We start from the raw sequence: 15,855 nt of genomic DNA, 5'->3' as shown, positions 1-15,855 counted from the left end.
AATGAATACTTTTGGACAGAGGGGTTCAGTTCACCGCCCACTTCTGGAGGGAATTCCTGAGTGTTGTGACTCCGGCTCCCGAGCCTGTCCTCATGGAGGAAGATGACTCTGAAAGTGATGGGGAGGAACTGACAAGGCCTCCCTCTCCAGGACCCTCCTTTCTGGCAACGCCTCAGGTTCCAGTTGAAGGCCAGGAGGAAGGCATGTCGGAGCACCCACTAATGGGGAGTGATGAAGATCAATCTTGGATTGATCCCAGGCAGCGTCAGAGGGAGAGGTGTGTGCAGCAAAGGAAGAGGTGGGGAAGGGCCAGAGATTGCTGAGTCACTGAGCCATGCCCCACAGGGGATAAAAGTGGGTGGGGTTGCTCTGCAGGCTCTGTGACGGACAAAAACTGCATATCGTGAGCTTCGGATGGGATATTTTTTGGAATTAAGGCTTGGACTTTGTGAATGACTTCTGACTACTCTTTTATGTCTTGTAAACTCTTGGTTGCCCCAGCAACGGACTGCAGATACGCTGACTCCTGTTTCTAGAGGTGATAAGAAACTTGGCAGGCATTCGGAAAGTAGCTGCCAGAACTTTTATCTGCCAAAGGGATTCAGGTCGGCTTGTAAAAATAAATTATTGGTAGACGTCTTTTGCTCGTGTGTCTGCCTATGTGAGGTGGGGGGACAGAACATTGAGGTTGTTAGGCTCCACTCAAGGGCTAAGCTCCTCTCACCATCCTCAGACAAATGGGGCTTGTGAAAGGACTAACTCAGTGCTAGAACAATACCTCAGGTGTTATGTAAATTATCAGCAAGATAACTGGGCAGACTTACTGCCGTTTGCAGAGGTTGCTTATAATAACTCCATTCATGGTGGTGTCTGGTCAGGATTTTGTGCCCATCCCAGAACTACCACAGGAAAAACTTCAAATCCTGTCCTTGGTGGACTGGATTAAGCAGCTTCAGTTTACTTGGCCAGTAACTCGTAAAGTGTTAGACGAGGCTCACTGAGCTCATAAAAAACAGGTGGACAATAGAAGAGTTATGCCAAAGGACTACCAAGTGGGGGATAGGGTTTTCCTCTCCATGAAGTACCTACAAACTACCCAAAAGTCGAAAAAACTTGGGCCTAAGTATGTGGGCCCTTTTCCTATTGTACAAGTTGTAAACCTGGTCATGGTACAGTTAGAGCTACCCAAAACCCTTAGGAGGATCCACCCAGTGTTTCATGTTAGTTTACTGAAACCTGAACATACCTCCTCACTTTGTCCGGACCAACCCCCCCCCCCTCCAGTTCCCCTCCTTATTGAAGGAGAGCAATACTTCAAGGTCAAAGAGATCCTTGATTTTAGAAAACATAGGGGCAAAGTACAGTACTTGGTGGTCTGGAAACATTTCCCTTCCTCTCAATCTGAATGGGTGAATGAGTGAGATGTCAGAGTTCTGAAGCTTTTACAGTTATTCCACTCCAAATACCCTGATAAGCCTTGATTGTATTATTCTCTATGATTGTATTGTATTATTTTCTATGTATTTTCTATGTTTTGATACTTTTGGGAGGTATCTACCCTGTCCATTTTACTTTGTTTTTCTTCTAGGACTAACGTCTCTTTTGGAGAAGGGCTGAATGTCAGCCTCTATGATGCTTGCTTGCTATCGGCTGCCATAGTAACGGGGGGGGGAATGTATAGGTATTTGGGTGGGGGAAGCGAGCTGGTGGAGATGTCTCGTGATGTGACTGAAAAGGGAGAAAAAGGGAGGGGTACTCTTATCATCTTCTGCGCAGCTGAATGGACTTCTTGATAGCCAGTTCAAGGTCAACCATTCTGGCATACCAGATGGATGGGGTCATCTGAAGATGCACCTCACATAACACCTTGGGGAGCTGGGGATTGGACATTCAGCCAGGGTCCTTGAGGGGAGGGATTTGGGAATACTTTCAATATGTAATTTTCGTGGCTTTAGCCTCAGAACTTGCTTTTTTTTCATTGTTATCAGTTCATACTCAGTAAAAGCAGGGGTGAAATCTAAAATTTGTTACTACCGGTTCTGTGGGCATGGCTTGGTGGGGGCATGGCCAACTTTGACTGGGTGGGCAGGGCCAACTTTTTTATATATATAGAACTTTTCAAAGCATTTTTTCTAATACTTTGAAAAGCCTCTGCTGATCAGGCAACTCAGTTGGGATCGTCAGAGAGGCTTTTTTAAAAATGCTTTGAAAAGCCTCTCTGATGATCAGGCAACTCAGCTGGGATCGTCAGAGACTTTTCAAAGCATTTTTTTTTACCACCTCTTCGGCCAAGGTTGCAGAAAAAAATGCTTTGAAAAGCCTCTCTGACGATCAGGTAACTCAGCTGGGATTGTCAGAGAGGCTTTTTAAAAAATGCCTCTCTGACGATCAGGCAACTCAGCTGGGATCGTCAGAGAGGCTTTTTAACAAATGCTTTGAAAAGCCTCTCTGACGATCAGGCAACTCAGTTGGGATCGTCAGAGACTTTTCAAAGCATTTTTTTTTACCACCTCTTCGGCCAAAAGGCTGCAGAAAAAAATGCTTTGAAAAGCCTCTGACGATCCCAGCTGAGCTGCGAGATTTTATTTATTTATTTATTTATTTATTTATTTATTTATTTATTTATTTATTTATTTATTTATTTATTATATTTCTATACCGCCTTTCTCCTGTAGGACTCAAGGCGGTGTACAGTCAAGAAAAATATAGACACACAAACATCATAAAATTGCTAATTAAAATTATTACTTAGTTTATCATCAGAGATCATCAGAGGCTTTTTTTTTTTGCTTTTAAAAGCATTTTTTCATCGGAAGAGGTTGTAGAAAAAATGCTTTTAAAAATAATTTTTAAAAAGCCTCTGATGATCGTGCGGCTCAGCTGGGCATAGTGGGGGGGGGGAGCGCAGGGATTTTTGTTATCGGTTCTCCAAACCACCCACTGCCATCGCTACCGGATCGGGTGATCCGGTCTGAACTGGGAGCATTTCACCCCTGAGTAAAAGTACCTTTCTCTACAAACATGGAGTTGGGGTTTTTCTTTCTTGAGTTTTGAATGGAGGCACATCTGACAGTGGGAGAATACTAAGAAAGCTTTAGCAGAAGCAGCTGAGAAATATAAGAAACTGGTAGATATGCACAGGTCTCTCTAACCACCTTTTTGAATAGGAGACAAAGTTTATTTGTCAACTAAATACCTAAGATTGAGGTTGCCTAGCAAGAAATTCAGACCTAAATTCCTCGTTCCTTTTCCTACAGTGAAAGTGATTAACCCTGTAACTGTCCAACTTAGCCTCCCTCGAATACTAGGGAAAGTACATCCACTGTTTCACAGCAGCTTATTGAAACCAGCAGTAGGATCTACTTTAAGACCCATACCAGCTGCCCCCCCCAACCTATGATAGTACATGGTGAAACTCATTATGAAATTAAGAAGATTCTTGACTCTAGACTGTACTGGGGGCGGTTACAGTATTTAGTACTCTGGAAAGGATACCGTTTGTCAGAAGCTACGTGGGTAAAAAGTTGGGATGTGTTGTGGCCTGCCAGCGACCTGCACGGATTGTTGCTGATCCCGATGAGGAGGAGGCTGGTGGTGTGCTGCGCCAGCAGCCTGTGCAGCCAGTGCTCGAGTCGGACAGCGAGGAGGCTGAAGAGGATGTGGTGCCAGAGGTAGAGATCCAGTCAGGGCCTTCAGAACCTCCAGAGACTCCTTTAAGTGAAGAGGATGAAGAGGAGGAGCCTCTTCTCAATGCACGGGCACGCAGAGCTGCCAAAAGGCAGGAGTGGTTCCTCAGGAGGTGGTCTCCTCGAGAGTAAGGCTTGGGGCTAATTGGCAACTCCCTTAGCCTATTTAAGAAAGAACACAGCTTGCAACAAGCTGCAGGAAACAACTTTAGTTCGCTAATCATTGTATTGGGATTTCTCTGCAACCTTGCTTCTCGGCTTTCTGCCAACTCCAGTAAGACTCTGACTATCTTATCTGTGGAATTTCTGGCAGGCTGTTAAGAATGCTTATTAACAGCCGGCATTTGCTAAAACTGTGTTATTTGAGTAAACTACGTTTTGTTCAGAGTTTGTGTGTGCTGTGTTCTTTGGGATCCGTAGCTGGGGCAGAACAGGATGTGAAAGCTGATAGACTAGTAAAACAGTTTCATGATAAATTCCCTGACAAGCCAAAGTGTCCTCCTGGAGGGGGGAGAGGGGGTTAAGTGGTTTGATGAACAATGTGTTAACCCCTTTTTGTGTTTTGTCTATTTTATTTTCCAGGGCGTGTTTTTTTCTTCGGGGGGGGGGGGGACATCTGTCAGCTTTGAAAGCCATATTAACCCCGGAAGCTTCCATGCTGCCACCTTCTTGCACTTGGGAAAGTAGGAGGGGGGATTTATTAGAGGGACTGTAGTTAGACATAATAGCATTCTTCTTTTTGGTCAAGGTCATGGTGTTCCTGAATCTGGAGTGGTTGAAGTAGTGGCTCAAGTTGGGACGGATGGTGATTGGGCCATGTGATGGACTGATGGGTGCAGGGGCTGGATTTGGAGTTTTGACTTACCGAGGGAAAACCAGAACTCTCAGATTCAGGTTTTCCCAGATGTGCCAGTATACCTACTCTAATAAATGGGAACTTTGAGAAAATGTCTGCCTCTGAGGTTTTAATTGGAGTTGGGTTCTTCTGGAACGCTGACAAGCAGTAGATTACAGTTTATGTATTAGATTGAAGATTCCCACAACTGATAATGCTCGATGATGAAGATAAGAATAACAACTCTATGTGATTAATTTTAGTAGAAAATGGAACCCACTATTGATACTTGATATCAAATGGAAAACTGTTTTAAAGATGCTTATGTTAAGTAAATTTCACTATACTATTTTTTTCTCCTTACTGATTTTTTTAGTTGATTTGGAACATATACGGACAGTAAAAATTGATAAACATCTTCAATTTTGCCAGGAAAGTCATTCTAGCAGTCATTTTGTATCAGCAAAGACAGGTGATTCTGTAAGTATTATGAATAATGTTATTTTAACAATATTGCTATTGTGCATTTTTGTGATTCTCCAGAGCTGGGTACCAATATTGTACATTCAATATCAACTTTTAAAACTTGTTTGTTCATTTTAGATATTTAAGATGTTATACTTCTCCAAAGGTGACAATTGAGTATTTTTTTTAAAAAAAATATTCTTTGTTTCATTGTTACTTACACTTTAACACTTTTTTCTTGTAAGTGTGTTCGTTATCAAAGCAAACAGATCTTTGGATTGATATTAACCTATGTATGTATTTATGTGCGTGTGTGTGTGTGCATATATACACACACACACACAATGTGATATTTCAATTTAAAAAAAAATAAATTTACAGACATTTCTAAACTTCTGTTTTCACTTTGTCATGGGGAATGGAGTGAGAAAAATATGAATTTCAACAACTGTAGAATCAGGCTGCAGTGTGTGTGCGCGTGTGTGTGTATACAGTGCATTCAGAAATCATTCAGGACCCCCCCCCTTAACTTTTGTCCATTTTGTTATGCTGCAGCCTGATTCTACAGTTGTTGAATTTTTTTTTCTCATTAATCTACACTCGGTATCCCATAATGACAAAGTGAAAACAGAAATTTAGAAATGTCTAAATTTATTAACAACAAAAAACAGAAATATCACATTGGCATAAGTATTCAGACTCTTCACTCAGTAGTTTGTTGAAGCACCTTTGGCAGCAATTACAGCCTTGAGTCTTTTTTGGTATGACGCAACAAGCTTTGCACACCTGGACTGGGGGATTTTCTGCCATTCTTCCTTGCAAATCCTCTCAAGCTCAGTCAGGTTGGATGGTGACTGTTGATGGACAGCCATTTTCAGGTCCCTTCAGAGATGTTCAATAGGGTTCAAGTCAGGGCTCTGGCTGGACCACTCTAGGACATTCACACAGTTGTCCCTAAACCACTCTTGTGTTGTCTTGGCTGTGTGCTTAGGATCATTGTCATATTAGAAAGTGAACCTTCAACCTAGTCTGAGGTTATGAGCGCCGTAGAACAGATTTTCACTGAGGATATATTTCACTGTACTTTACTCCATTCAGTTTTCCCTCAACATCTGATCAGTCTCCCAGTCACTGCTGAAAAACACCCCAACAGCATGATGCTGCCACCATCATGCTTCATTATTGCGATGATATTGGGCAGGTGATGAGCGATGCCTAGTTTCCTCCAGATATTACTTTTAAAATTGAGGTCAAACAGTTCAATCTTGTTTTCATCAGACCAGAGAATTTTGTTCCTCACAGTCTGAGAGTCCTTCAGATGCTTTTCTGCAAACTCCAAGCGGGCTTTCATGTGTTTTGTACTGAGAAGAGGCTTTCGTCTAGCCATTCTGCCATAAAGCCCAGATTGGTGGAGGGCTGCAGTGATGGTTGTTCTTCTGGAACTCTCTCCCATCTCTGCAGAGGATCTCTGGAGCTCAGTCAGACTGACCATCAGATTCTTGGTCACTTCTTTTATTAAGGCCCTTTCCCCCTGATTGCTCAGTTTGACCGGGCGACCAGCTCTTGGAAGAGTCCTGGTTGTGCCAAACTTCTTCCATTTGAGAATTATAGTGGCCACTATGCTCTTAGGAACCTTCAGTGCAGCAGAAATTTTATTGTAACCTTCCCTAGATCTTTGCCTTGCAATAACCCTGTCTCTGAGCTCTGCAAGCAGTTCCTTTGATCTCATTGCTTTTGCTCTGCTACACCAGTATGCCTTGTCAGCTGTGAGGCCTTCTATAGAGAGCTGTGTGCCTTTCTAAATCATGTCCAATCAATTTAATGTACTAATGGACTCCAATTAAGGTGTAGAAATATGTCAGCAACTATGAAGAAAAATGGGAGGCACCTGAACTAAATCTCAAATGTTATTGCAAAGGGTCTGAATACTTATGCCAATGGGATATTTCAGTTTTTTCTTTTTAATAAATTTACAGACATTTCTAAACCTCTGTTTTCACTTTGCCATTATGGGGTACTGAGTATAGATTAATGAGAAAAAATGAATTTCAACGACTGTAGAATTAGACTTACAGCATAACAAAATTGACAAAAGTGAAGGGCATTTCTGAATGCTCTGTGTGTGTGTGTGTGAGAGAGACACTTTTATACTACTACTTACAATATTAGGCAACACAATATCAACAGTAGAGACCTTCAAGTTTCTGGGTTCTATAATCTTCCAGGACTTGAAATGGACGCCTAAGTTTAGAACCATCATTAAAAAGGCACAACAAAGAATGTTTTTCCTGCGTCAACTCAAAAAGTTCAGATTACCCAAGGATCTGCTAATACAGTTCTATAGAGGAATTATTAAGTGTGTCATTTGTACCTCAATAATTGTCTGGTTTGGCGCAGCAACCCAGAGACAGGAATAGACGTCAATGGATGTTAGGACTGCAGAAAAAACAATTGCAACCAGCCTGCCTTCCATTGATGATCTGTATACTGCACGAACCAGAAAGAGGGCTGAAAAAATATCTACAGATTCCTCACATCCTGAACATTATTTATGTCCTGCTTTAGAGCATTGCATGCCAAAACAACTAGACATAAAAATATTTTTTCCCTCATGCTGAACATTTAATTTCCACAGCACTCTCATTTCTCATCTTTCCTACTATTTTCTCCTATTGGTTTCTTATGACTTATCAATTGTTGTTTGTAATTTAAGATTAATGATTGTAACTATGATTATAACGTATTACTTGCTGTTTATATATACACTGTGAGCTTATTCACCAGAGACAAATTCCTTGTGTGTCCAACTACACTTGGTCAATACAAAATTCTATTTCATTCCCATCCCATCCCATTTTCTGGATGAACATTTAAACTGAACAGTGGGGACATAGAATTAATTGATACATTTCTGACCCCAGCAATCTAAAATTAATACAGTATGTCAGTGCATGTAACATAGATGTTTGTGTGGGTAAGATTATCAACCTTGCTGTCAAGCAGAACCAAGCATTTAATAGTGAGTGCCATACCATGTGCATTAATCAAACAGGTGGCAAAAAAGTAGGGTCAGTCAGGCACAACACAGGTTATGTAGACAGTAAACACAGGGTCAATCAAAATGAACTCAAATGTCTATACACCAATGCACATAGTATGATGAATAAACAGGGATAATTAGAAATTCAAATAAATGAGAGCAGATATGTTGTTGGCATTGGTGGGATGAAACCCACAAATGGAATATACAGCTAGAGGGATTTAAATTATTTAAAAGAAATAGACCAAATAAAAGAGGAGGAGTTAATGGGCTTAAGAATAACAAATAAAATTAAGTATCTGGGTATATGGTTGACCGCCAGATGTTCCTCCATAAAGGAGGATAACTATCTTCCTCTTTACAGCCAGATGCTCAGAGACTTAGAAAGATGGAAAAATCTCCAGCTATCAATTTTGGGAAGGGTGGCAACCATTAAGATGTGCGTGTTACCCAAATGGTTATTTCTATTCCAAACAGCCCCGGTAAGGTTGAATAAAGAGTTTTTTTACAAATTTGGATAGGAGTATATCTAAATTTATCTGGCAGGGAAAGAGGCCGCGGATTAGACTTAAAATGTTACAAGAACCCAAAAATAGAGGAGGATTTGGACTCCCAAATTGGGAGCTCTATCACCAAGCAGCGAACTTGATTTGGGTGAAAGAATGGATGGTCCTACAAAAGAGACGACTTTTGACATTTGAGGGAGCCGGTCTTCAACATGGCTGGCACTATTTTCTATGGCCAGGAGCATCCGGCCGTCCTAGACACTTTGATGATCACTATTTACGTAGGACGCTTGGGTACACTTGGGAAAAGGTTAGAAGAAGAGTATATACAAAAGTCCCATGTTGGATTTAGGCGCAGGAAGCTCAGGTTTACCCGACATTGTATAAAGGGGAGAAAACCTTGACGTATGAAGGTTTCTTGGATGTTCAGGGTAATCCAAAGTCACGAGAATTATTAACTCTTCAAGGATATAAGATAGACTGGTGGTCTTATTCGCAAGTGTACTCCAGGTATAAAAAAGATTTACATAGTGAAGGAATCTACCGTAAAAGACAAGAATTGGATAAGATCTTATTAGAAGGAGGGAAAGGGATATTATTTAAATGTTATGCATATTTATTGTCTCTGCAGATAGGACAGGATGTAGTGAAGGATTGTATGATAGCATGGGGGCGAAATTTTGGATATCCCCTTGACTTCCAGCAATGGGAACAGATTTGGTTGAAAAATATGAAATTAACCATGGCCTCCTCATATAAAGAAAACATATATAAAATGATCTACCGGTGGCATCTACCCCCGGCGAGATTAGCTAAAATGTTTCCTGGGACATCTGCCTGCTGTTGGAAGTGTGGTTACAGCAATGGAACCTATTTTCACCAATGGTGGACCTGCCCGCAGGCGGTTAAATATTGGAAAAAAATACGGCAATGGATTTTGGAAATTACACAGATTAATTTGGAATTAAGACCTGAGATTTTCCTATTGGGGGCAAAACCTTTGAATGTTAAGTCAGATATATGGTTCTTGTTGATTCACATTATCACTGCAGCAAGATTAGCGTATGCGCAGGAGTGGAAAAATCAATACTTACCGATAGATTTGAAAATAATATATAAAATTAATGACTGTGCGGAATCAGATAGACTAACTAGATTGATCAATGGTAAAAAAGATTCAGAATTTTATAACAGTTGGAAAGTATGGTACGATTGGGTCCAGAAAAGGTGGGATAGAATAGACATATGATGATGTATATATATGATGGCAAATATGTATGTATAAAGGAATGATTTTATACTTATGGACAATGTAATCATATTATACCATGGTGGCAGGATTGTATATTTTATTTGTGTATTAGTGTATAGAATATATTAATAAAAATTATATATATATAAAAATAGATGACAATGTGAAGGGGTATAATATAGAATAGAAGGGAAAAATTGAATTTGATTAAGATTAGAGATGAGGATGAAGGATAATATTGGTTTTTTTAAAAAATAGATGAGGAATAAATATGGTAAAAAAGAAATATAGAAATTTCCACAAATTTAATTGAAATGACTAAATACTGTGTTGGAAGAAATATCCTTCTGGGTTCTGCTCCAAGTGGGGAAAAAGACACTGGAAACATGGAAACTGCTTGGAAAGATGTTTTAATGGTGGACAGGATCACATGGCTTGATGGGGCCCATTGTGTTAGTTTCTGTTGCTATTGTGTTGCAAATGTCCTTTGACAAAGGTTGACTTTCTGCCTCTGGCCCATTAACAAAGGGTGGGGGGCAGGAAGGTGGGAGCTGCTTTGTCTGTAAAATATGCTTCTCCATTTCTCATCCAGAGAAATATAATATTCTGCCTTTTTAATATTTCCCAAAATATTTCATTCTTCTAGGAAAGGTGTGGGTGCTAACCTCCTACAACTGTTTAAATTTGTGGACCGGCCAAATACTCTGTTCAAAAAAAAAAAAAAACGTTGTATGTTTGTATGTGTGTTTCTAATTATTGCTATTTATTGCTATTTGTTCTCTTTTATTCTTTAAAGTTTAACAATTCATTCTTTATCTTAATATCTTTATATTTGTTTGGGGTTGGCTTTCTTCCCTTTCATTTTTTTTATTGTACAGCAATCTTTCTTCTCAAACCTACCACTTCTGTCTTTTCTTTCTTACTTACTTTCTCTTCCCCCCCTCTTCTTCTTCTCCCTACTTCCTCTTTCTCCTTCTCCTCCTGTCTTCCTCCCTCTCTTACCTTCACTCCTATTCTAATTTCCCTTCCCTTCCTTCATCCCTCTCTATTGCTGTATCCTTTTATGCATATGGACTACTCAGAGGGCTGAAAAAGTTATTTTTGACTGGTCCTTGCACTTTTGACCAGTCCTCGAACTTACGACTGTCCTCACAATTTATGTTTTTGCCCTATCTTGTCACCATGGTGAAGAGAAGCAGTTGTGAAATGAGTGACACAGTTGTTAAGAATGGTACAATGGGCATAAATGATGACCAGTCATAACTGCGAAGACCGGTCAAAAGTGCGAGGACCTGTCAGAAATGACTTTTTTCAGCCCTCTGGGTAGTCCTTTTGTGCACAGGGACTACTCAGAGGGCTGAAAAAGTTATTTTTGACTGGTCCTTGCACTTTTGACCAGTCCTCGAATTTACGACTGTCCTCACATTTTACGTTTTTTGCCCTATCTTATACCATGTTGAAGAGAAGCAGTTGTGAAATGAGTGACATGGTTGTTAAGAATGCTGCACAGGCATAAATGTGAGGATGGTCATAAGTGTGAGGACCAGTCAAAAGTGCGAGGACCTGTCAGAAATGACTTTTTTCAGCCCTCTGAGTAGTCCCTATACACATAGCCATGGCCACTCGGTCACATGACCAGCTAGCCACGCCCACCCAGTCACATGGCCTCCAAGCCACGCCCACAAAATAAGCCACGCCCACAGAACCGGTAGTAAAAGAAATTTAGAACCCACCCCTGGTTGGGGGTCACCACAACATGAGGAACTGTATTAAAGGGTCGCGGCATTAGGAAGGTTGAGAACCACTGCTATAGGCCACCCAACCAAACAGAGGAAATAGATGAATTCTTTGCTAATCAGTTAACTAAGTATGTAGGAAGCGCATCACAATAGTAATGGGGGATTTTAACTACCCTGACATCAACTGGGAGACAAACTCTGCACCAAGTGGAAGAGCCAACAGGTTCCTCACAAACTTAGCAGACAACTTTGTTTCCCAAAAAATAGAGAAGGGAACAAGGGGATCAGCAATATTGGACTTAATTCTCATTAACAGAGATGAAATGATAGAAGGTGTGGAAGCTACAGGCAATGGTGTATTAACCATTAAGCAGACTAAGCATGTGCTTAGGGCACCAGGCCCAAAGGGGGCACCACAAAATTGAAAAAGAAACTTTTATGTAGCCTAACCTTGGCTTCATTTGTACAGTATGTACAAAGGCGGGGGCACTAAGATTTGTCAGTGCTTAGGGCACCAGTGAGCCTTAATCTGCCACTGACTACAGGAACCTTGGAGGCGAGTGATCGTGCAATATTGGAATTCAACATTATGCAATCAGAAATAATAAAACAAAGTCAAACTAGAGTCTTGGAGCTAATTTCAATAAACTTAAAGAGAGCTTGGGCAGGATTCCATGGATGAGAATCCTCAAGGGGAAAACAACTCAAGAAGCTTGGGAAATTTTGAAAAGTGTGATTATAAAAGCCCAGTCTAGCACAATACCAATGAAGAAGAAAAATAACAGCTCTCAAAAGAAACCAGCATGGCTGCATAAAGAACTCTCTGACAAATTGAAAGACAAAAAGGACAAGTATAAAAAGTGGAAAGAGGGGCACATAACTAAGGCAGAATATCAGCAAATAACCTGAGCCTGCAAAGATGAAGTGAGGAAAGCTAAGGCTCACAATGAACAAAGGCTAGTGACAAAAGTAAAAAATAACAAAGCTTCTTCCAACATGTTAAAAACAAGAAAAAAGTCAAGGAAACAATTGGTCCATTGCTGGGAGAAAGTGGCAAGAAGGTGACAAGCAACAGGAAGAAAGCAGAACTACTTAGCTCGTTTTTTTCATCTGTCTTTATACAAAGGGAAAAAACAGTCCAACCTATCAAAAACAGCACCACAAAAACAGATTAGGAACACAAGTTAAAATAGGGAAGAAAATGGTAAGTGAGGACATGTCTACCCTAGACGAGTTCAGATGGATTACACAAGATCTCAGAATCACTTAACTATATCATTCAAAGATCCTAGAGCACCAGGGAACTGCCAGAGGACTGGAAAAGAACTGATGTAGTTCCCATCTTCAAAAAAGGAAAAAAAAATAGATCCAGGAAACCACAGACCTATCAGCCTGACCTCAATACCAGGGAAGATTCTGGAAAAGATAATCAAGCAACAAATCAGGGAACACCTAGAAGCAAACAAAGTAATAACCAAAAGTCAACATGGGTTTGTCAAAAACAGATCATGCCAGACTAATCTTATTGCATTCTTTGATAAAGTGACAAAATTAGTGGACCAAAGGAATGTTGTCGATATAATTTACTTGGACTTCAGTAAGGCATTTGATAAAGTAGACCATAACCTTCTACTAGATAAAATAGAAAAATGTGGGTTAGACAGCATCACCACCAGATGGATTCCTAACTGGCTGACCAATCACACTTAACTCAATGGAGCTGCATCTATATGGAGGGAAGTATGCAGTGGGGTACCCCAAGGCTCTGTTTTAGGCCCAGTACTCTTCAATATCTTCATCAATGATTTGGACGAGGGGATAAATGGGGAACTCATCAAATTTGCAGACAACATCAAGCTAGCAGGAATAGCAAACACTCCGGAAGATAGGCTTAAGATACAGAAGGATCTTGACAGACTATCTAACAAAATGAAATTCAATGGTGAAAAAAGAAAGGTTCTACATTTAGGCAAGAAAAACAAAATGCACAGGTACAGTATTTGTGGTACCTCACTCAATAGTAGTAACTGTGAGAGGAATCTTGGAGTCTAGTGAACAACCATTTAAATATGAGCCAGCAGTGTGCAGCAGCTGCCAAAAAAGCCAACACAGTTCTAGGCTGCATAAACAGAGGGATAGAATCAAGATCACGTGAAGTGTTAATACCACTTTATAATGCCTTGGTAAGGCCACACTTGGAATACTGCATCCAGTTTTGGTTGCCACGATGTAAAAAAGATGTAGAGATTCTAGAAAGAGTGCAGAGAAGAGCAACAAAGGTGATTAGGGGACTTGAGGCTAAAACATATGAAGAACAGATGCAGGAAGTGGGTATGTCTAGTTTAATGAAAAGAAGGACTACGGGTGACATGATAGCAGTGTTCCAATATTTCAGGGGCTGCCACAAAGAAGAGGGAGTCCAGCTATTTTCCAGAGCACCTGAGGGCAGGACAAGAAGCAATGAATGGAAACTAATTAAGGAGAGAAGCAACCTAGAACTAAAGAGAAATTTCCTGACAGAACAATTAATGAGTGGAACAGCTTGCCTCCAGAAGTTGTGAATACTCCAACACTGAAAGTTTTTAAGAAGATATTGGATAACCATTTGTCTGAAGTGGTGTAGGGTTTCCTACCTAAGCAGGGGGTTGGACTAGAAGACCCCCAAGGTCCCTTCTAGCTCTTGTTACTCTGTTTTCCCATCCCCATCTGGGTCACATCAATTAAAGTTCTATCTCGTGGGTCCCAAGAAGTGGGCCTTCTCATGGTCAATAACCACAATGGGGAGAGCAGGAATTGGGATCATTAAGCGAGGTGATCATGCGGGCACCTTGTTTAGCGATCGCCATGACTTGTGACTATAATGGCAGGCTTCATTATGGTAAGCCAAGGACTATCAGTATTATTAATTCAATTAAAACAGCTGAGCAAGAATTCAAAGACTCAAAATTATCAAGGGAGAATAAGGTGGGGACCTGTTTTAGCTGCTTTATTTTCTCATATTAATCATTCAGCCCATTTCCCAACTGATTGAAACTATTGTCATTCCATTCCAACTTAATGATCCAACAGGAGCCTGAATCCAACAAACAGCAGCAGAACTAACAGCACAGAGAATCCTATTTTATATGTAATAAAGTAATACAGCAAGTCATCTGACATAAGTACTTTAGAAACAGATCTGTAAATATTGTAAAGTTCTCCTGATTTGTTGAAAGCTAACTTCCTTGATATTTTATAGGTTTTTAAAGTAACAAATGCATGTGTCCAGCTTTTCTATGCATTGTTCGTGTAGAAAATGTGGGAAAGTTACTTTTGCTAAATACAGTGAGGCTCAATTAAATATCAGTTTATAATTCAGATATATATTCTAAATAAACTAATTATGAAAGAAAATATTCTTATAAATTTAGCATAGATTTGGCTAAAGAATCATTGCAGAAATATATATGCTATTTAGTATACTGTCTTTGGTGTAAGCCGCCCAGAGTCCTTGGAGAGTGGGCGGCATAGAAATATGAATAATAAACCTTCCGTTGGCTCCGCGAGCTTTGCTGACACGCCTCTGTGGGTGTCCGATTCCCGGCACCGTAAAAGCTGCCAGAACAGCCGAAAAACAGCTATCTGGCAGCTTGGAAACCTCTCCCCAGGCAAAGGGGAGAGAGGAGAGCCGACAGGTGGAGGTAGAGCCCCCCAAGTGCCCTAGGAGAAATCCTGGGGCACAAAGGGTGAGAGCTCCCTAGAAGCCTGTCAGTCTGCTCCGGACCTGGGACGACTCCACTAATTAGCAGAGCTAGAAGCCGCGACCAATTTCTGCTGAATACAAATGAGGGATTTATATCTTGAATTGCTGCAGGCAGAACAAACCAGGAGAAGTCAGACAGCAAGTATTTACACTTAACTCCAGTGTTTATAGCCTCCTTCGGAAGTAACAATTAAGCAATTTGCAACAAAATGGCGATTGAGGCTTGAAATGGTGTGGATAGTGAAAGTTACAGGGAAGTTTTGTTTTGCTGGCAGCCTCTTGCCTGATAAGAACTTTTGTACTGAGAGAAGGAGGACTTTAACATGTTAATTTATGATTGGGGAAATCCTTTGACTTTGAGGAACTTTTCTTTTTGGCTTCTGACTAAAATATAAAGACTAATTTAAACTGAAATGGCCTCAAAATCTGTAAAGACTGTTCCTATTAAACGAACTGGGAGCACTGGAAGCTCCCCAGCTCACACTTCTAGATTGCAAGCCTCTGCCCCCCCCAACAGACTCACAGACTCTAATGTTTGAGATGATACAAGCAGCCCTACAAGCCACACAAGATAAAATTGCTACTGTGAT

The 15,855-nt window shown here is 40.6% G+C and overlaps 1 protein-coding gene across 1 annotated transcript in view; it reads left to right on the top strand.

Annotated features, from left to right (window-relative positions):
* Positions 1 to 15,855, top strand: part of RAB28 (RAB28, member RAS oncogene family) — a 363,574-nt gene that overhangs the window by 270,344 nt on the left and 77,375 nt on the right. Inside the window, 1 exon segment of the mRNA XM_070948382.1 lies at positions 4,898 to 5,001. Coding sequence (XP_070804483.1) covers positions 4,898 to 5,001 — 104 coding nt within the window.

This window comes from Pituophis catenifer, unplaced genomic scaffold (assembly GCF_029215685.1).
Source record: "Pituophis catenifer annectens isolate HBS135680 unplaced genomic scaffold, rPitCat1.0.hap2 SCAF_8, whole genome shotgun sequence".
Classification (NCBI taxonomy): Eukaryota; Metazoa; Chordata; class Lepidosauria; order Squamata; family Colubridae; genus Pituophis; species Pituophis catenifer.
This window is presented reverse-complemented; position numbering and strand designations above follow the sequence as displayed.